General features: G+C 39.4%; 1 protein-coding gene across 2 annotated transcripts in view; it reads right to left on the bottom strand.

The window, feature by feature from the left end:
* CPNE4 (copine 4) overlaps nucleotides 1–21,593 on the bottom strand; it is a 215,450-nt gene that overhangs the window by 96,195 nt on the left and 97,662 nt on the right. For both annotated transcript variants that reach the window (XM_061996389.1, XM_061996390.1), the window contains exon 3: nucleotides 9,542–9,721. In XM_061996389.1, the coding sequence (XP_061852373.1) occupies nucleotides 9,542–9,721 (180 nt within the window). The remainder of the gene's footprint in view (nucleotides 1–9,541; nucleotides 9,722–21,593) is intronic.

Below are 21,593 nucleotides of genomic sequence, written 5' to 3'. Positions count from 1 at the left end.
TCATATGAGACAGAATTCAGATATGAATCTGTCTTTCAGTTATCCTCCTTCAGACACAGCTCCCTTTGTTGCTTTGTAAAGAGTCCCAGCTTTCAAGAGGCATTGGACAGACAGAAACCTGAAGCTCTGGAGTTCCCATGCAGGTGGCAAATAGATGCCTTGCAGTTCCAGAGCATATAATTTATTCTGACTTTCTCATTAGTAGATTGCATTAATAAGACCTGCTCTCTTAGGCCATCAGCATCATTGTGACACCGTAAGCACTCTGCATATGTAAATATGTGTATTTGGGTGCAACCATTTACCAGTTGTTAATTAACTGGCCAGTAAAATGAATCTTCCATCTGGCAACAGTGTGCCAACATCATTGCCTCAAACTGTAATTAGTGATGTGGGATCTGCAGACTATCATTTCAATAACAGTCAAGACATCTATTTTCCTTAGCAGTCAATTGCCATTTTTGTTCATGCACTGCACAAAACAGCTATTGCTTCTGAAGAAGTTGCTATCAACCACATATCATCTTTATTGTTTATGTATCACTGTAAATCTTCTGAACATTACTGTAAAAAGTGTTTGCTGGCCTGACTGCCAGACAGTAAGACCTAAACAACAAGAACTAGAGAGACTAGAAAGCATTTATCTAAGTTCAGAGTTACAGAGGTAGCTGAACTGGCAAGAATGGCTGACAAGAAGGGAATTAACTATAGATCTTCCACTTGTCAGAAATTTTTGGTTTGACTCTTACTTTAAAAAGTCACAATTTAAAACTTAAGAGAAAAAGCTGTTTTGTCTAGAACTGTTGTGAAGTAGTGCAGAAAGTCAATCTCTGTTCTAAAACACAGATAGTATCCAGTCCAGTCCTAGTAAACCTCATTTCCAGAATATGGTTTTTATGAACATTTTATGAGAAGCATGACCTACCAGTGAGCAAAGTGATACACAAGTGTCAGAGATTTAAGAGGTAACACTAACAGAGACTTAGGAAGTGAAGTTTATTTACAGCTATAGACATATATAAACTACTAGCCATTTCTGGTCTGAGACAGCTACATGTCCAATAAAACATATGCTACTGGATACATTTGCATTGGGTAGAACAGGAACAGAATGTAAAAGCCACTGCTCTGTTTCAGAGAGAGAGGATACACACAGGAACTAACTTCTATGTATCAAATATGCAATCATCTCAACAGAACATCATCTCAACTAGATTTCTGATCTGTGGTGTTAAGGGATAATGACTGTGGTGAGATGAGGGCTGGAAAATCCCTTGAAGAGTATCTTAATTTGTTTTATTACATGGAAGCCCAGGGTAAGACAGATCTAACCATATGCTCAATATTGCTGCAACTACATCTGAATTCACATGTTGCTATTTGATCCTATTTCCAGATTAAAATATATAGTAGGTGTAAAAGTATGAATAGACAACACTTTGAGTAAAAGCACTGAGGCACTGACACCAGCAGTATACAGTGCATTACCGTGCAGTCAGAGACAAGGACTCTGAAGAAGCTTTCCTCTTGCATATGTGTGAGCTGTGACTGATCAGCACTGGCTAAGAGCTGTGAAATATAATGACCTATTTTACCTATCTTCCTGAAGAACTTTTTAAAATATGTTTGTCTATGTGGTCCTTCCTTAACCACACATAGGGATAACTTTCAACATATGACATCATACAGAATTCCCACTGCTCATAAATCAAACTAATGAGAAACGTCAATGTAGTTTTTTAAGCTGGTGATTTAGCATTGGCAGGAGCAGATAAATCCCATGTAATGTTAAATAAATCCCACAATGTAAAGTGTGAGGTCCTGTTTACAATGACATCTGGGGCTGGTTCAAGTTCTTACAACAGTATTGACCAAGTTTTCCAAGGTGACACTCTGAGCTAAAGGCCCGATAGTCACACTCCACGTTTCCTCTGGGATGAGAAATCTGGGTGTTTTTTATTTCCTTGTTTCTATTAAATTGACTTGTACAATATCTAGTTCTGCACATAACACTAATATCCTTTTGTTAAAGGCTTCTTGAAATGTCCTTGGATTATGGCACATAAGCTTTTCTACTTATGTGCAATGACACTGGCTTTTGTTAACTCTTGTGACACGTGAACCACTGGTCAGAACCAAGGACTGAGCAAACCCTGTTTAGTGACATGTGTATACACAACTTAGTTCTGTGGTTACAAAACTGGAAGATTAGGATCATTTTCAATACCTCAAATTCTTTACTCAGACTGGACTCTTCTGCTCATTGGACTTTCTCATGGCAACCCCAAATTTAGTTATTTAGACAGCCAAGTTAAGCACAAATTCTTCTCCACAATACACAACTTGAAGAAGTCAGTATCTCTTACCAGTTGGGATAGTCAGACAAATAGCTGTAGCTGAACAATCATTTCCCATCACCAATGTGTTAATTTATTCTCCCAGATGTGTTATTCCTGCTATATGGACTGGGACAGTTGCTGAACTTTATTCTAGCAGACTCAATTCTTTTCAGGACTGCAAAGAGCACTTAGTCACATTTTACCAGCTTTTTTCCTGCCATCCAAAAGCCTTTCATGCAGAGGCTTCACCATGAGCTGCATTCACCTGCTCAGAGTCTTTGGTGTCACAGAGACTTTGGTAGCACAGACAGTTCAATCTCATGTCTGGAGAATCAATCTCCAACCTAATAACTGTGGTACATGAATAAACAGGTTTTTTTTAAACAGTATCCCCTAGAAACATATTGATACATCAAGGAAAGAGAAGTAGCTATCATACCCTCACCAAAAGTGTCTCTCTTTAATCCATCACTAATCTTTGTGAAAATCTGCAAATTCTTTTCTCCACATCTAAGTGTCCTGCAGTGGATGTTGATCCCTGATCAGCTCTGTGGCTTGATAGGGCTTCTAACTCAAAAAACACTCCTTTCCTCCCCTCCCCTAGGCACTCCAAATTGCAGCTGAACTATCTCTTTAGCTGCAGAATGGTTTTGACACTGCATTAGCTTGTGCTCCAGTGTTGAGCTTAAGCCTTATTAACATTCCAGTTGCTTTTGGATTGCTAACTGTAATGCTACCTTCTGATCATCTACTGAATCTCTCTGAGCCAGTCTTCTCGTCGTCTTGCTCACGTTGTACATGCATTTCCCAAGTGGCATATTTCACTCAGCTATTGGCATCTTTTTATAAACATGACACTACTTTGTTTACAGCAATGTGTACATCTCCCTGTGGCAGTGTTTGTGAAGCCAACTAGGAAGCACATTCTGCCCAAACTGCATTTCTCTGTGGTAGAATCATTTACATTTTAGAGTACCACCGCTCTGCTTCCTCTTCCCTCCATAAACTTCAGCAGGGGCTACTTCAGTGCCCTACCATTGTCTTTTCTAAGCATTTTGCCTCAGTTATTAGTTATGATTTAGTGTCTTAAGATGGACTCAGTTAATGTCCCACACCAACAAGATTGAGCCTGCAACCTTACATCAACTTTCTATATTTTTCATTTAGGTTTTCTTCAAATTCCTGTAATTCAGAGTCAGTTTTTTTCTCCAGTTGGATTAACTAAGAGTTACTAAAACATTACATGCTTCAAACTCAATAAGAAGTCTGTCTCCATCTTGCTGTCATCCTCTTTGTGTGCACGCCACTGCTTGTAGAGAAAGATGAATACTGTTTAAGCTTTCTTGGGCTGTCCTCTACATTTCTGAGGAGATGCAACTCTGTTGTGTCTTCCAATTGCTAGTTTGGGGTTTTTTTCCCTTGTACCACGTTGGGCTCAGTGTTGTTTGGATTCAAAATTCAGACAAGTACCAGTGAAATTTCAGCCTCTAAGTCCAGACTGCTTGGCAGTGCACAGTAACCTGCCTTTCTAAAGCAATGGTTGACTTGAATGATTTTTCCAGATCCATCTGAATTTCCAGCTTTTTGAATTGTTTGCTCCAAAATGTGCTAAAATTCAGAGCTGACCTAACTTAAAGCATCTTTTATCTGAGTTCTGTTTCCTTTTGCTGACAAGCAATTGCTATTGTGTCAAGTTGGAGCGGAGATTTTAACACACACAACTAAGACGACTTGGTTGTATTTCCACGAGAAGGATTCTATGATATGTAAAACTCAGGACACAGCCATATAAAAAACATTTACCAGTTAAGATACATGTTCTGCTAAGCTCTCCCCTTCTTGGATAAAAATAAGCACAACCCTTAAAGCAGCTGTTTTGCAGCTACAGAGGCTGTAATACCTCTGTAATATTGCTGTAAATAGAATGATACAAAAGTGGAAAGACAAATGATTAGAGAGTTAACATTTGTAAAGAGTATCTTACAGACTGTCAATTAAAATATTAGTGTGCTGCTTCTACAGTCAGTTCAAATGTTCATGTCCACAATGAGGGAAGTTTCATTCTAACTGCCTACAGAATTCTTGTTTCTTGGTAAAGCCAGTTTTACTGCTATGATCAACCTCCCCATACATATGTTCTGCACTATAGTCACCACTCTTCAAGATTTCTTTTCTTCCCTATAGTATTGATGAGCTCACAGATTATTTGTAGCTGAATTAGAACCCTCCCTGTCTTTGTTGCAAAGATCTATACTTGAAAATAGTCAATCCAAACAGAACATTGAGCAAAAAGCATATCCCTATCACAAGAGGCAATAAGACTATTACAGGAAATAGCTTATCAATAGCATAAAATGTCTTTGAATTTAATTACTATGAAGTATTGTATCAGTATGAAGTGTAGCAGCCTCTTTAGAATGTCATCATCATAACTCCTTATAATAACAAACTAAATTGTAAATTACTTTTCTAAAGACTGCAACTGTAATTCAGGCACAAAGATAAAGTATATAAAAACAAAGCAGTACAAACTGTACTATTAATTCTATTCACTTTGGCAAGATTCATTCAGAACTGAAAATCTTACAGCTTTAGAGATCAGGCTGCAACAACAAACCAAGAGCTTCTTGGGGATAGCTGAGGTGTTTATACAGTTAGGTAAGGTTAGGAAGAGTGCTGTGTTGATGATTTGCTTGTGCCCTGAGTCAGCTCTGGTAGAAAATTACATTCATACCTAATAAAATACATTATTCATCCCACTAATGAACTGAGCAGCTTCATTTGTAGGAGATCAGAGGCCAAGTATTTAAAAGTATTTAGATCCCCAAGGAGATTTAGGAATTCAAATACCTTGAAAAAACTAGTCCCATCCCTTTTGCACCACAGAAGCAGTCAACAGTCTGTTAAACAAATATTCTCATACAGACTACTTCAACTTAATTAATTCAGGTGCAATCATGGCTCTTTTAGCCTTTCTCCAATTCAAGAGCAAAGGGATTTGCAATGGCTGAAACTGAACTAATAATCAGTCAGCACTGTCAAGTGCATAATCTGCTAATGGCATATATTATTAAAAGCATGCAAGAAACAATACCACTCATTACTGAGGAGGAAGATTTTCAACGTAATTTGTATACAAATGCATGTGTAGGAAATATTAAATCTCTAAATAACACTTGAAAAAGTTCTTGTCAGGAAAAGATTTACATCTCTGCAGTTTACTTGTTCTACTAGTTGAGCACACAGGGAGTTGTATTGAATTTTAACTCCTCTGTAAATGAAAACCAACCGAAGAACAAATGGAATCATGAATTTGAAAGTGGCAAAGACCAGCTGCGGTAAGTAATGATAGAAAAGCCACAGAGGTCATTCCCACACAGAAAAGCTGGGATGTTTCACAATATTTAAGGAATAATAACCTTACTGGTTCCTGTCATTTAATGATGTTGAAGACACAGATGAGCAGTAATGAAGAAGGTCTCAACAATGTAAGTTTGCTTAGTTTTAGCTGAAAAGATAATCAAGTGAAATAATTTTTGTCAGTTCTTAAAGATCAGGCTGAGACTTGTGGGTGAAATTTCAGAGCAAAAAAAAAGCATTCCTAAGCCACCTTCCTTAATTCCTGAGTGGTTAAGAAGTTAACTTCAGCTATTAGAAAGTTTGAGCCCTCACTGTACTAAATGATGCAATTTCAATCCTTTATGAAGCTTCTGGATTGTAAAACTGAGCTATATTCCTAAACCAAGCCAAAGCCAAAAGAAAACTCAACTTTTTTCACAAACATGTCTGGATAAAGGATGCTTCATGCTCTGTTGCATTTTTGAGAAAAACACTTAAAAAAAGTGTCCCATCATTCCACAAATATGGTTCAGATTCAGAAGAATCTTTGTGAGATTACAACAGTTTCCTTGCTCAAGTAGCTATTGTACAACTCTACAACTTCATTGTTAAAAACTGCTACTATTAGATATTAGTTGTATGTAGTTACTTAGGAATGAACTGAAAAACAAAAAATGATAGATTTTAAAAGTACTTGTTTTTTAATTATGCACCTTAATGCACCTTTTAATAATGCAACTTTAAGTAATGCAGCATGGACAGCTTAAATAGTGGGAGGATGGTACATTCTCTTAATGTAAACTTCCTTAAGGAATCCCATTTTATAAAGTACATATAAATGCAGACCATATTTTAAGATGATTCTACTTACTGAGGAAAATGTTTGCACTTTCTAGTACCTTGTATGGTATTTTAGGGCTGACTGGTATTCCAACTGTACAGAACTTATTTGTTAACATTCTGAAAATTGGCACACTACCAGGACACCCTGAAGAAGCTGGGAAACTGGAACATAAAAGACCCTGAGTGGAAAGAACATACTTCTAGTGTTAAAAACATATCAAAAAATGACTCTCCCCAAACTTGCACTAAACCTCCTCCCCCTTGAATCCTCTAAGAGATAAATCTGCTATTATTTTATTTGAAAGGGCAACTTCTGAGCACAAGAGACAAACCAAACCACTTTAGGATGTGTCTCTATTTAGCACATTGATGTTTTCTTAATTACACTCAGCAGGTGTCTATCCACAACCATTTGTTCCACTGTGTTTAAATACTGTGGCATATGAAATGCCTGTTGATGCATCTACTCTTCACATCCAGGCATAACTGACTGCATGCTAGGATGCTGCCAACCAAAGTATTTACCAGTAGAGACACAGGATTGGCTTGTCTTGGCCAAAGCAGTAGAAATAAATTTGCTGCAAATCCAGTGAGATGTGACTAGACAATGTATTTTCAGGATCTAACAGCCTACAAGTCACTGCCCTTATCACTCTCATGGAACAGAGATTTATTACAGCATTTATGAGGACACTACCAAAACCCTGCCAGTTATGCCCAATGCAGTGTCTAAGTTAGTTTCCATCAGAGACACCCTTGAAAGGAATGCATTTCGCCATCAAACCCATCCAAGACTCCAGATTTCCATAAGCTTGTATCCATCAGGTAGGCTTACATACAGGATATAGATAGAAGAGAGAACACTCACTTCTCTCTGTCAGCTTACTATGCTGACAACCATGTACTTCCCAGCATTAATTACTCCTACTGATTTTGGTTTAGGTAAGAGTATTATGCAATTTGGGTGACAACACAAGTTTACCAGACATCTAAATGATGATCTACAAACAGGTTAGAGATAGCTGTGAATCTCATACATATCAACTATTACCTAGAAGAAAACAACAGCAGTTGGCACATTTATGTGGAATGGGGAGGGAATCACTCTTTCAGACCATGCCCAAAAATCTACAGCCTTCCTGGATGTCTCAGCTAAGATCTACTTGCAACAGGGAAGTCAATCGATAAGCAGGTACAGACTCTCACACAAAATCATGTTTTATTCAGACTTTAAAATGATGTAGAGCAACAAATTCATCTCTAAATTATCTCCAGAAAAGCCAGAGCCCTATTATCATCATTACAAAAACACAGCAATTACACCAAACAGCTAGGCATGAGTGTAAGCTCCATTTGTACAGCCTGTGCTGTCGGACTTGGGCTCCTCATGGTGGCTTTCCTTGGATGACAACTCCAGTGATAATATTTTGGGGTTTTAAAACAGTTGAGGAATTATGTAACGTTAAAGAACTAGAGAGAAGGAGGAAAACACCACCACCAAAAAAGCCTGAGATCAGAGTCCTCACGGCTACACTACTGTGAACAGATTTCACACTGTTATTATTTTTTCTTGGTTACCATCAAAATTACATTGCAACCAACCCAGCTGTGTGCTATTTATAGAGATCAAATCATTATAAATAAGTTTATGCTACAGGCAGCAGCAATGACTTTTTTTCCCCCTTCATTTTCAAGCCAATTAAGTGAGAGGAACATTATAACAACTTTTTTCTTTGCTTCTCATTCTCCTTGGTGTTATGGGATATCTTATTTCCATTTATTAAGGCCACAAGAAATCTATCAAAAAGAATAGGCTGTATAGTTCAGTGTAAATATCCTAAATACAAGTATCTTCATGTTGAGCTCTCAATTGAGTAAATATACATACTTCATATTAATTTTTTTGCTGAGAGAACTTTTCCTCTTCCACATGTTTGGCTCAATGGCTTTGGGAAGAAAACCAAAGGGGGGCTGAAGGAGCAACAACAGAAGGTGAGAAAATAGGAAACAAAAGCTTTGCAGCATCTTCCATTCCAAACTACCATGTTCAGGATACAAAATTAAATGGAAGCACTGCAAAGGATAATGTAAATGAAAGCACTGACTGGTCTTGTCACACCGGCTACCACAGAATAGAGAGTAAATTTACACTTAGCTCAGAGAGGCTGAAACCATACTTGGCGTTACTGTTTTGGACAGAGCCAAGATCTGTGTTATGAGATCTTGTATAACAAAAAGTCTATCAGTTAGAATCTGTGATATTTTGGACACTGTAATGTGCTACCAGCCAGTGACACAGGAATTCACTGTAGACCTGGCTCTGATGACTTCTAGATATCAATCCTGTGGGTACAACTCATCACCCTTAAATTTAATCATCTAAAAACTTAGGTATCTACTTTAAGCCAGCTGTCTAGACTCTCTTGATAACTGATGGGGAAAGACAGATATCTCCTGAAGGCAATTTTTATCCTAATCTATGATGGGTATTTCAGCTGGAATGAATCACCGGCTGGAACTGTCTGTTTCTCTCCACTGAACTAGAGACAGAAATCTGAAGAGTAACTTAGTCTCGACACCTAGTTTTTGGATGACAGAGTCAGGGAAATGAATCGAACCCCATCTCTCTATTTGTCATATCACCAGGCATTACCCCATGTGAATAAAGTGCATTTGTAAGTGTTCCTTGGACTTGGAACTTGTTTTAAATCCCATATAACATCAGGAACACTAACTTTCTCCCAAACCAGTCTTTTTCTCAACAACTGGTATAAGGAGCATGGGCTCTTGCAGTACAAAGCCAATCACTGACAATGAGTTTCCTATAGCACTGGCTGACTCCAAGCTATACTACAGCAGTAAATCAAACCAGCAGAAGTTCTTAATTACTCTGTTAAAAGCACCAATTAAGAATTCTGTCATGAATGACAAATCTCACCCATCAGTCATTTAGCAAAGCAATATATTTCCTATTTATACAAAGATGAGCAACAAGGGAGTAAAATGGCAATAATACCTACTTGCCCAAGAGTGCACTCCATGCCACCAAGAAAATCAGCTTCCTTCAGCCCATTGTGATTGCTGCTGATGTCATGGACTTCAAACCGCAGCCGCTGCACCTCTTCAAAATAGAAGTCCACCGTGAACAGCTTCGAGAAGACGGGATTTATACAGGTTCGAATCACTTCTGTCCTGTCAACCTGCCAAACAGAAAAGAGGTCATCTGAGTGCTTTCTCGTTGTACCAGTGATGGACTACAATGAGCTACTCCAATATGGATTGCTCATTTGTCAGGACTGACAGCTGTGACTGTGGCCAGAGACACTACCATTTGTCTGGGCAGCCACAGCTGCTGTTTCCGTGCAGGGCTGGCCACACGCACAAGGTAAGGCCAACTTCCCTCACATCTCTCTTCTAGCAAGTCTTTGATAGATGTTGGTAGGAGCAGTGGGCACAGTTTGCAGCCTCCTTTGCAAGATGACCAATGGGTGCCCCCTCACTGGGTATACAGGATCAGTCAGGATGCAGAACATAGGCAAAACAACTGTCTTGTGCTAGACCAAGAGTGGGGAAATTAAATAGACAACAACCATAGAATTTACACCTCCAGCAGTAGCCATCCTTCACTACCAAAGAGAAGCACAGCAATAGTTTTATCAAACTAAACAGAAAGGCAAGCAAAACCCCCAGTAATTACTCATTTTGGATAATTTGCATAATTGAGGAGTGGAGAACTGGATCTACAGCAAACAACTTTTCTTTAAAATATGTCCATTTTTCCACCTCACTAAGTTGCATTACAGGAATCTGATTGTTTATGTGCTGCTTATCTCTGCCTCTGAGCTTTTCAACTGTTAAAGAAAACCCATCAAATCTAAATTGCTACTTCTTCAAAAAAGTGCTCATAGAGTACTTTTTAGTTCTTTTAAAACAAGGTACTTGGCTTTCCTGTTTTTGCAGTAGGCCTTTGCTGCTACTTTTCATTATGATGCATTATTGGTGACACTGTAAGTAACTGAAGCAATTTCCTTTTTCCACTCTCTTTGCTCTGGCACAGAAAAAAAATCTCCTAATAATTCTATTAGATTAAAGGAACTGATCCTAAAATGAAGTAGGACTTGGGCACATCAGTTATTAGACAGAAGGTGGCTCATGTGCCATGGAACAGACAAATTAAATCACTCAGAGAAAGAGGGATGAGATCTGCTGCCTGATTCCTGATCAGGAACATCTGTTGTGCAAAAAAACCACAGTCCCTTACTTCACTTTTCAGAGTTTATAATGCATCAGCCTCACTAGTATTTATCGGCAAGGACACAAAGAGTCGAGCAAATCAAAAGCAGAGTTAAAAAATGAGCGGTTCCTGGTAGCACAGATTTATTTTAGTGCTCATCAAAGGTGTCAGATTGACAGCTCTAACAGCTGAAATCCTTCAGCTAATCATCAAACAGATGCTACCAGTCAGCCAACAGATGCAAACCAGTGCTGCCATTGCTGTCTTCTTACACAGCTGTGTCGATGTGCTCTGACTGTGCCAAGATGAGATAGTCACAAAGAGGAAAGCAGTCTTACTTACATATGGAATTCTTAATCTCTTTGTTTAGACTAGCTAAAAATCATGGTTCTGAGAACAGTGACATAAAGAACGATAACACAAGTGAGGAAGGACAGCAGCTACCTTCATTCAGGTGTTTAGCCTGTCTCAAAAGTTCTGATCTCCACTTGACAATCAATGTGACTTGGAACCACCATTACTGCTACAACATAAAATACTCCTATGTCAGATGACCAGTCAGTTCAATAGGATGTCCCTCACATCTATTCTAAGTGAAAAGTGATAAGATCTACTCGCAGAAAAGCAATCATCTCATGCAATAGTGCATCAGCAGATCCAATAATCAAAATATTTAAGCAGTTTTAAATCTTTCTTCGTAGGCACAGCAATCTCCTAAACTCATTCCTTGTAAGTGTTAATTTAACAGCATAATTGTAATTGCTTCATTAGCATGGTAGATCTCCTCAGGCAGTAACTGAAGTTTCTCTGTTACTGTTTCTCTTCTTTCTTTGCTACTGGAATGGGAGGAAATGGTTCTCCACTGTGAACTGCAGCAAGATTTACACTTATGCTCAACACAGGTTAAATATGTGATCATTCAAGGGAGTGAAGTGCCTGAAAATGGCAGCACAGGTCTGTACACAAGGACATCAGGAATTTCAGTCTTCCATAGCAATAAGACACTGTTTTCTTTTTCCAGCCTGTGACTTGCTATCATCCTTCTCTTGACAGACACAGTACTGAAATATAGGCATTTCATTGAATTTCCCCAGTCTTCCCACATTATTGAGATAATGCATCAAGCCAGCATGTCACAGCATGGGATTACCTGAGAAAAATCTATATCAAAAAAGCCATGCCAACAGCTCCACAAGTGATATAATATTCTTGATGCCTCCCCCAGCAGTCGGTAGCATGCAATAGCATTAGCCCTATTGGTCTACCTTGTCTCCAGTCTGCTCTGTCAGTGTATTTCACAGTTACTCTACCCTTTGGCTATAAAGTCTGGCAAGGTCCCCTCAGCATGGGAAGCCCAGCTCCAGTCTCTCACTTTGATTACTGTGCAGCAGGGCTAAGTGCTGATAATTAGCTGGAGTGCCTCATGATAGAGAAGAAGTGGTGAACAGAACAGTTCCAAAAATTCACTAAATCTCATGGAGCACTCTAAAATAAAAGATGCTGTATAAATACAAGGCATAATCTGCCTTGTATTTATACAGGCAGATTCTTCTGCCACTTATTAGATGCTGTTCTTTCCTGAGTACTCCTGCTCTCATATTCAATTGTCTAAAGCCTTAACAGTCTCTTTAGAAATACTGGATGAGCATGAAACCTTAATGAAAAATGGTGAGAACACTATTGCCAGGTGCAGATTCATGCTGATAATCATGGAGGAAGTTACCATCTACAGTGTGGCAGACAGAACAGGCTGACTTGGTTTTGACCAAAACAACTTACCACAATACCTACACTTGTTTCATTTCAAGTAAAATCTGGTGTCCTGTTCCATGTTAATCCGAAACAGAGTTCCACACCAGTCTGACAAGATGTCAACCTCATGTCCTTAATTATGTCCTTAATTCCATTGTCACCCCAAATCAGTAATAGCACTTCCACTTGCATGGATGATGAAGGCTTAAACACTTGAAGAGAAAACAGTGTGGCTTTGCCAAGCCTCACCAAAAGAACATTCAGAACTTCTCAGCTTGAATGCTGTTCAAAAAACGACAGAACACCAGCAACCACATCAAATCTGCACTACTTTTAAGGCAGAAAACTCTGAAGTCCAACGGTATGTTATATGTGAGTGGAACTTGCAGTTTTGCTCTTGTTATAGAAAATAGCAAACTCTTGGGCAACCTGATCTTGGGAGCAGGTAGATTTCTCAACAGGACATGGACAGGGGTCATAGCCACAGCTTTAGCATTTGCTGATGCCTGACATATGAGCCATCTGTTATTGCTATTTCTGGACTTTGGTAGAACAAGGAATTTCTCCAATTTATTAAAGCAGACCAAGTTTCTGAAAGAAACAATTGACAGCTACATGTACCTTTGGGCTGTGTCAACAGTTAAAACTGACCTTAAAAAGAGCAGTGCTTCAGCTGACACCACAATCCAAACATCTGTTTCATGGTGCAACTTTACTTGCACTTTCCCTTCAAGGACAATTTTTGTAGAGAAAAGGACTTGCATCTTCACCTCCTGGGATGGCCTCACGCTGATTTCCCCCTTCATGTCTTTAGGTCCTTGTCATTCCACAGAAGGTGGCATCCTGCTGAGCAGTCAGGATTACTTGGCAGGCCCATCTGGATGCAGCCACCCTGTGAGCTTCCCCTTGGGGAACTATGAATGACATACAAACACCAAAGTAGGACTCCACAGCATAAAGAGCCATCTCAACAGCAGGGATTAAAGTATAGAAAAGAAAAGGACTTCTTGCTTTGGACCTTCCAAACCTTGCAAAATCTGGAGAAAGCTGGACACTGGGCTTGAAAGTCGTTTTCTCTCTGCACTGTCCACCATAGATGGGCAGTTAGAAGCAATGTTTGCCTGTTTTCCTGTTGCCCCACCATCACTGCTGAACTACTGCAAAACTTTTTGCAGTCAGATAGCATCAAATTAAAGGAAGCTCAAAATACAGACGAGCAAACATTAAAATTCAGGCTTTTTATGCTACTTGCCTCTTCTCTCTGTGAGTTACTGAAAGGCAGAGAGCTTTGCAGAACACAGTCATTTCAGTGAGGAAACAATTCTTTGTCCAAGCCAAAATTTCACTGACAAAGAAGTAATTCAATGGCTAAAGTATGGGCTGAGGATCTGCTCTTCATCTTGCACCATTAGTTTAAAAGCAAAGTTGTGGAAAAAAAGTCAATTTGAGGGAGATATTTTCTTCCTCAGAATTAACTAAAGTATCAGCTATTGCATATACAAGGATGAACAAGGATTAGGTAGAAGCTTACTGTCACCTGGTATCTATGGCTTCTAAGTGATCATCAACACAGCTTTCTTGGCACGCTCTTGGGAACCAGGAAAACAAAACTACCTCCAGGATCTGAGACTCTACACCTCAAAACCACAATTCTGCATGTAGCACAGACAGGCTGTATGGAGAACTCAGTGTTCCACACAGGTAAGGTACCTATCTGCTCTCCACTGTATTTATAGCAAACATGTAACTAGCACAAAGGCAAAACATTTTAAGTGGTTGTTACTTGACAACTTTGAGATGAAGAGCAGCCAGGAGTGAAAGGGCTGTGAAGAATTCACTGTCTGCTCACCAAAAGGATAATTCTTTGGAGGGAATTTTAGTCAGGCTCATAAAATAGCATTGCAATGCTATAGGTAATAACAGCATAGCTGTCTCACAAGCTGAGGAAAATCTTTGGTCTACAGAACTACAGTCTGAAAATTTATACTGGTGTTGCATTTCCCCAGGTGATATTAAAAAGATGCTTGAAAAGCCATAAAAATACAAATTCCATTAAACAGAGTGTGAGTGCTGCTACTCAGCCCAAAGCATGCTTTTTGTGGCTGTTATATTTGAATTAAGTTCCTAGACCAACAAATAACCCCCCTGTTCCCTATATATTTTACATATTTTATGGGCCAACAAGGGAAAATGGACAGGGTGTGTTCAGCAGGAGTCATTATAAAATGCTGATTAAATCTAGAAGAATCACATTTGTCAGCTGAGATGACAAAATGTACAGAGGTGAAGGGGTGGCATTATTTTTAGGTCATCTGAATTTTAACAAGACTGAAAATTTCCATGATACAGTACCTTACATGAAAATTTGATACCAAGCAGAAAGCAATTTACACTTTTCTTGGCAGCTCCTGAGGAAGTTATTAATTTTTATTATTATTATTATTAACGGTGCTTTCACCCCATCACATCTCAGTCCTACAAATGAAAAGTCATTGCAAAGGTCACCATAATTTATAGCCCTTGTTTTCAGCTTAATTGATGTTTGAAAACAGTGAAGAGACACCAATAGGTCTTCAACTCTTTTTAGGCTGTGGAGCTCAAAGCTAAGCATAACCTGCTTCTGAAGGGGGGTTGGGCTAGATGATCTCTAAAGGTCCTTTCCAGCCCTACCATTCTATGATTCCATGATTCTATAATGCTGGCAGAAAATTTTTGGCTGCAGTTTGGCTGGAAGAGAAACATTTAATGTGAGCAATCTGAAAATTATCTGCAAGTAGGCTCTTTTATTTATGTGATATAAATATTAGATAGCTTATAAACCTTCAAGTCACAACCATGAAGACCTGCTCTCAAGTACTGGAAAAAACCTAATATACAGAAACAGCCCAGGCTTCAAAGGGCTCCAATCTAAACATTTGGAATTAAAGTGGCATAACTGCTGTCCAGATAGCAACCAAGCAACACACAATTGCTTGCTCACAGCTGCCTCTCCTCCCCTGTACCAGCAGGACAAGGAGAACTGGGGAGAAAAGGTAAAACTGGGATAAAAACATTTGAACAGGTAAAATGAAATAAAATCTAACAACAACAATAATAGTAATGAAAATAAATATAATAGAGAGAGAAAATATAACCTTGGGGTTTTCTAGTTGGAAGCTCTTCATTAAAAACACCCACTTGCTTGTTCAGAGTCACTGACTGTCCTCTGCTTAATTACTTGTATTTTCTCATTCACTTTTATTGCTCTGAAGAAGAAACCAGGCAATTTGTAATATGTGCCATGAATAAAATCTTTGAGAAGTTCCTGGATGGAGCCTGCCTTTTAAGCCCATTGCTGTTAAGGGAGAAACTTGATTGTTGGCAGGTATTTGCATCATTCACTCAGAAACAAAATATGACTAGAACAGCCACTGCACAGACAGACACTCAATATATGCACTCGAGAACTTATACTGACCCTCGGCAGACTCTCAGCCAATACAGATTTCAGAGCCTCAGCTGTGTAACCCCAAGCTCTCACAGTTGGAAAACCTGTAAAAAACTGTAGGTGCAATACAGACTAACTACTAGTGGCAGGTAAAACTCGGAGATGTTATTCAGGAGATGAATAGGGAGATCACTTCTGAGATGAGCAAGAGTGATGCTCAGTCTCCATTATGAAATAAAAGGACCTAAACTAGTTGGGAATACTTGTGCCAAGAGAATCCTCAGATTTCTGTAACAAAAGAGATCTCTGGGGAAGCTACAACACTCCCACGTACAGTTGTCATTAACGACCTCCTTGGTAAGTTGGGGCTTTCTAGGTTGCATAAGGTACTGGAAAGTACAAAGGTGTTTCTCCCACTCACTGTCATTTAGAAAAGCTCAGATATGAGAGCAAAACACCACAACTGCTCAACTAATGCATGAATGCATTGTCATCCCATCCCTGAATGCACTAGATACCCAGTTTTAGTTTACTCTCCTCTGGAAAGAAAGATTTTCATTTAATTCAATTAGTTCTGGAAGTCAGAGGGCTCTGAGGCTTCCTCATGTTAAAAACCTAAAATCTTTTAGGCTGAAGTGATAATTTTTAGTCACTGTATGGGCTACAATGAAAGTGAACAGATTGAAATTGTTACATTATTGGGAGACTTTCATGTAATCCCCTTGAAACTCGAATTGCTTTCTTGATAACATTGGTGCTGATGGGACTCCACCGACTTTTGTCAGTGCTGGGAGACCTGTTCTGCCAGGATTCTGTGACAGTATTAGTTGGATGATGTTGATGCAGTCTGGGTAGATTCTGACACAGTATTTCCTACCAATAATATCTTTTTAGAACTCTCCCAAATGTAAAAAAATAAGGCATGTAAAATATTAAAAACATAAGTCACACTTAACACTTTTTTTTCCAAAGAACTAAAAGAATCATTTGGCCTATCTGCAAAGCAGCACAAAACATAGACATCCTGTAAAAAAGCACACCTAGCACATGTGGTTGTATCCAGGGGATGAGTCCTACTTGCTGTGTCCCTGTAAGTACAGAGATAGTCAGGCTTTTTCCAGGGAAAGGGTGCATCACCAGAGCACAAACCTACATTAAACAAGAAGTTTGGAGGCTTTGTCACACACAGGTTTGATGAAACTCTTGTCTGGAAGAGCCTGAAAATAACTCATCTGCTCCTCCTAGACATCAGAGATTCAGACCAAGGTCTCACCTCTGTGATTTGGCCCAGAAGCACTAATTTTTGTCCCTTACACCACTGAAACAATCTTAGCCAACAGGCTTCTGGCTATTTCATACACTGTTTTCCCTCTGCATTCTGTTTTCTAGAAATAAAATACTTTGTCCCACAGAAAGATTTCAACCAAATCTCACCACATGACTTCACTTTTTCTGACACTAAGAAATGCCTTAAAACAGCACATCCAAGTCTTCATTTTGCTTGAGATATGAACACAGGGCCATAGTGCTGGTGATGGTGGAACGCAGTCGACCTCCAACACCAGTGCTGGTTCCACCACAGTGTGTCAAGCCAGGAAGACATAGCAGAACCTTCCATTCATGCTGTGCTGATGGAGAAGTCAGCCCCAACTGCCCAATGTGTGCACACACATCACTGGCTGATTCCTGGCCTCTCCCAGCTCTGGTCTCAGCTCAGCTGTTGGTGCTGCACTGATTCTTCTCATCTGATGGCTCACTATAGGGAAGCACAGATTGTATCACCTGCAAAGGCTTTCATTTACTACCTGGCCAGGCTCAGGGATGGGTGAGAAAACACGTGTGCCAACTTTAATTTGTCTCTCGTGAATTAAAATTTGGCATACAGCATGGAACAGCAAAGAACTCCAGCACTGAAATTTAACCAAGGACAAACATAAATTCTGCAGCTTCTCCAGCCTAATTGCAGAACTTTTGTACATGAAAATTGTAAAACATGAGGCTTTTCCCCCTCTACTGACCTTGGGTTATAAAGGCCAATACTTCTTGCACTAGTTGCTGTGCTATGAATATTCAAGCCAGTTTTAAAGAGCCAGGTGGAGAAGGTTTCAATGAGCCTGAAGAGCACAGTGTCTCTTTAGAGCACATCATTAATGCAACATCAATTAAGGTCTTCCCAATGAACGATGATAAACTGGATTGAACCCTGAACCATGAGAAGACCATGATAACATAGTGAGATAGCAATAGCTGCACTTTCTAGAAGGTGTTTTACATTTTCTTACATTTGTAATTCTGAATTTTTTGGGGTAGTATTTGCCTTCTACTAGAGATCAGGATAAGTCTGAAGAGTGAATATCACCTCAGCCACACACAAAAACATAGGTGACTTTTTCGTGAGCAAATGAACTTCCTACAAAGTGGCACAAGGATTTTATCTCACCCGGAGCCTCCAAGGTAAGTTCCCCTGGGTGCTCAGAAACCTCTCATCTTTGGCCTCTGCTATCACTACCCTGGATAGTGTTCATGGCTCAGCAGAGAGGAATGTGCAAGCTTTTAACATCTGCATTTCTGCTTAAGCCATGAAATTGTCCTCATAATTAGCTACAAGCTATCATTCTGAGGCGACATAACACAATACCCTCTCAGGCATCCAAAAAATTAGGCTTACATTTCCAAACAGCTAGTTGCTTTAAAGCCTTGACATTTATACCAATGTTTATTATTTTACCTAACTTGAGGTATGCATGGTACTTTGGAATGTACTATCAGACTGTGACAGAGCCAGCACTCCCCAACAGGAGCTACCACTTGGTGTAAATGCTATGCCAGAACTTTGGTGCTCTTAACTGAGGGGAGTGAAAGGCACTATCTTCATATAGAAATCTCTGTGCTAATGACACGCTGTGATCATACTGTCCTTACAGCAGATCTCCCTTTTTGCCATCAAAATCTCTTTGTCCTCCTTCCACAAGTGTTCGGAGCAGATTTCTGTTCAATGTGAATTGCCACTGTCCCTCTGTTTTTACTGCAAGGTGATATATACAACAAGTTACCACAACCCAAAGATACCTTTCTGCATTAACATCTGGCTGAAATGGATGAGCATGAGAAAGTTACAAAAATGATTGAGCAGTCCAGCAGCTGCAAGAGATGATATTCTGGAGACAACCTCTTCCAGTCTGACTGACCATGAACTGAGTTGTATTTTGGAGCAGGCAGCAATAAGAGTGCTGCACTCTTGTCTGCACCAGCTAACACCCTGCAGTCATTGAACAGGGACAAGCAATGATTATGCTGCTCTTGCTACAGAGTTCAGAAAGTAAATGGAATTATTCACTTCAAAGCCCTTTACCTTATTCTGGTAAAACTTTCAAAGCCTTAATAATCATACAAAATTGGTACCTATAGAAACTTTGGTGTTAAAGAGTGATGCTTCTGGGGTGGTCAGCACATCCGACCTGCATCAACTCGTGGGATAAGGTGCTGTAACTCACTCAGACCTGATTACACTGGCATAAGAAAAAGCAGAATTCATTTTGTCAAACACTGGAACGCTACCTCTAAGATGAACCCTGAAGTCTGGATGCTGTATCTCCCTCTACTTTATATCCCCAATACACCCCAGATGTTCAAAGACTGTGGATTTCCATTTATTATTCCCCAATCTCCATTTGATGTTGAGTGCTTCCATTGAGTTTCATTAATTCACATGGCCCTGAGGGCACACGCTTGTTGTAGAGGACAACACTGACCCTTCCAAGTGGCAGGAAATATATTCACATATGACACCATTTAGCTAAATTCCCGACTAGCCACAAATTGCTTGTAAGCAGTGCAGTACCTGGCAGCAGTCTGAAAGTCAGAGCACTGTGGAGCCACTTGAAAGCTCTTCAGACATTTATTCTCTACAGCTCTTCCACAGATTAGAAGGTAAGCATTGATAATACAGGTCTTCACCAAAGGAATTTCAGTTCCTTTTGTCTTTGGTTGCTCATTTTTTAGTCTGCTTGTACAGAGAAACACAGTTTTGTTGGCTATTTTTGTACAAGAAGGGACAGTTTCTTATCAAGGTATGTATCAATTACTTGACTGCTTTTCCCCATAGAGATGCTGTTTTAATGCCTCCCAATCACCTAAATTTTCAGCTCTTTAAAAGGAAGTTCTGTTTTGAATATTTGTTTGATTCACTGCACGACCTTGCCTGGACAACAGCAACAAAAAGTGCTACAACATTTCTGAGTTTTGGAATATGATTTAAAATGTGCCAGGCACCTGAAGGTTGGGTTTTTTTCAAATGTCATTGCTTGGAAATACTCAGTTCATTCCCAGAATACTATGGCCACACAATTAGATTCTGCTGCAGCTTTGAACTACAAAGAAATGAATTCAAACTTACTGTAGCGGGGATGCAAAGTATTTATTTGCTAATTTCACCTTTCATTACTCAAAAACTGACTCCCAGAATTAATTTTCAGTATTGCCACCTTTAGGCAATCTCATACACTCAACACCAGGCTTCCACAGCAATTACAGACATGTTTCTTTGCCTGATGTCCTGGAGGGCAGGAGATTTAGAAGCTCAACAAACGAGTTGCAGTGCCAACCCATTTAAATGGAAGTACAGAAGTTTGCTGCTGCTGAGCAGCAATTAAGCCTGCAAAGAGACCTCTAGAAGAGTGTATGGTGGCACAGGACTGGTCAGGAGAAAACTCTGGAATTGTACCATTTCTCAGGAACTTACAGATAACTGAGAACCGACAAAAACCAAGAGATGGGTTGATCCTTTGCTCACTGAAAATCAGTGGGAATACATGATACCAAGTAGGAAATCTACACTGCTTCAGTAATTTGCTCTTTAATTAACTGACTATAAATAGCAATTTGATAATTTACTTACAGTGAGAAAGATCTCCTGCCGCATACACTCAGGTAAGTTAAGCATAACTAATATGGATTTTCGTATGGGTTGATGAATGATGTCAATTGATACAGGCCTAGTCAAGTTAGTTTAAGAAATTAATTTCCTAACAAAGTGCTCATAATTAAAATATTTATTAATTTGCTTCTAATGTTTTAATGCAACTGCTAAATCAATTATTTCATTGAGGCATTACCAGCAGGATGAGAATGCACTATTACACAAAATACACACTGCTTTACAAGCTTTCCTGAATTCCTCTGACAAAAGTACCAATTTACAAGACCCATTTAAAGCAGCTCAAGTCTTCCCACACAACTGGGGAATTTGGACTATGTGTTTGAATGACTGCCTAGAAAAATGACAGATTTCTTGTGACTCATGTCAATTATAAGCAACTCTCATTCTTTCTTTTCTTTTACACATGTGCCTTATTAAGCCTGTCAATGGGGTTGCCATTTGCTGAAACCATAGCAGCCCAACAGCTTGATCCACTACCTGGGAACAGAGCTGGAAGCCTTTCTGTGAACTACTATAAAACCCAGGAAAATAGAATGTGACATTATTTTTCATCCCAATTACACCCACAAGAGCACATTCTGGCATTCAATAGTACCTAACTAACTGATTAGAAGTAGAGAGAAAGTTTAGCTGAGCTGTACTACACTTTTACAGACAGTATCCTATGGGCCTGAGGAGTTGCTTGGTTTGCAGTGCCCTTGAAGCATCGCAGTGAGTTAT

Source organism: Colius striatus, chromosome 5 (genome assembly GCF_028858725.1).
Source record: "Colius striatus isolate bColStr4 chromosome 5, bColStr4.1.hap1, whole genome shotgun sequence".
NCBI lineage: Eukaryota > Metazoa > Chordata > Aves > Coliiformes > Coliidae > Colius > Colius striatus.
The sequence above is the reverse complement of the archived record's forward strand: the minus strand, read 5'-3'. Positions and strand labels throughout refer to the sequence as shown.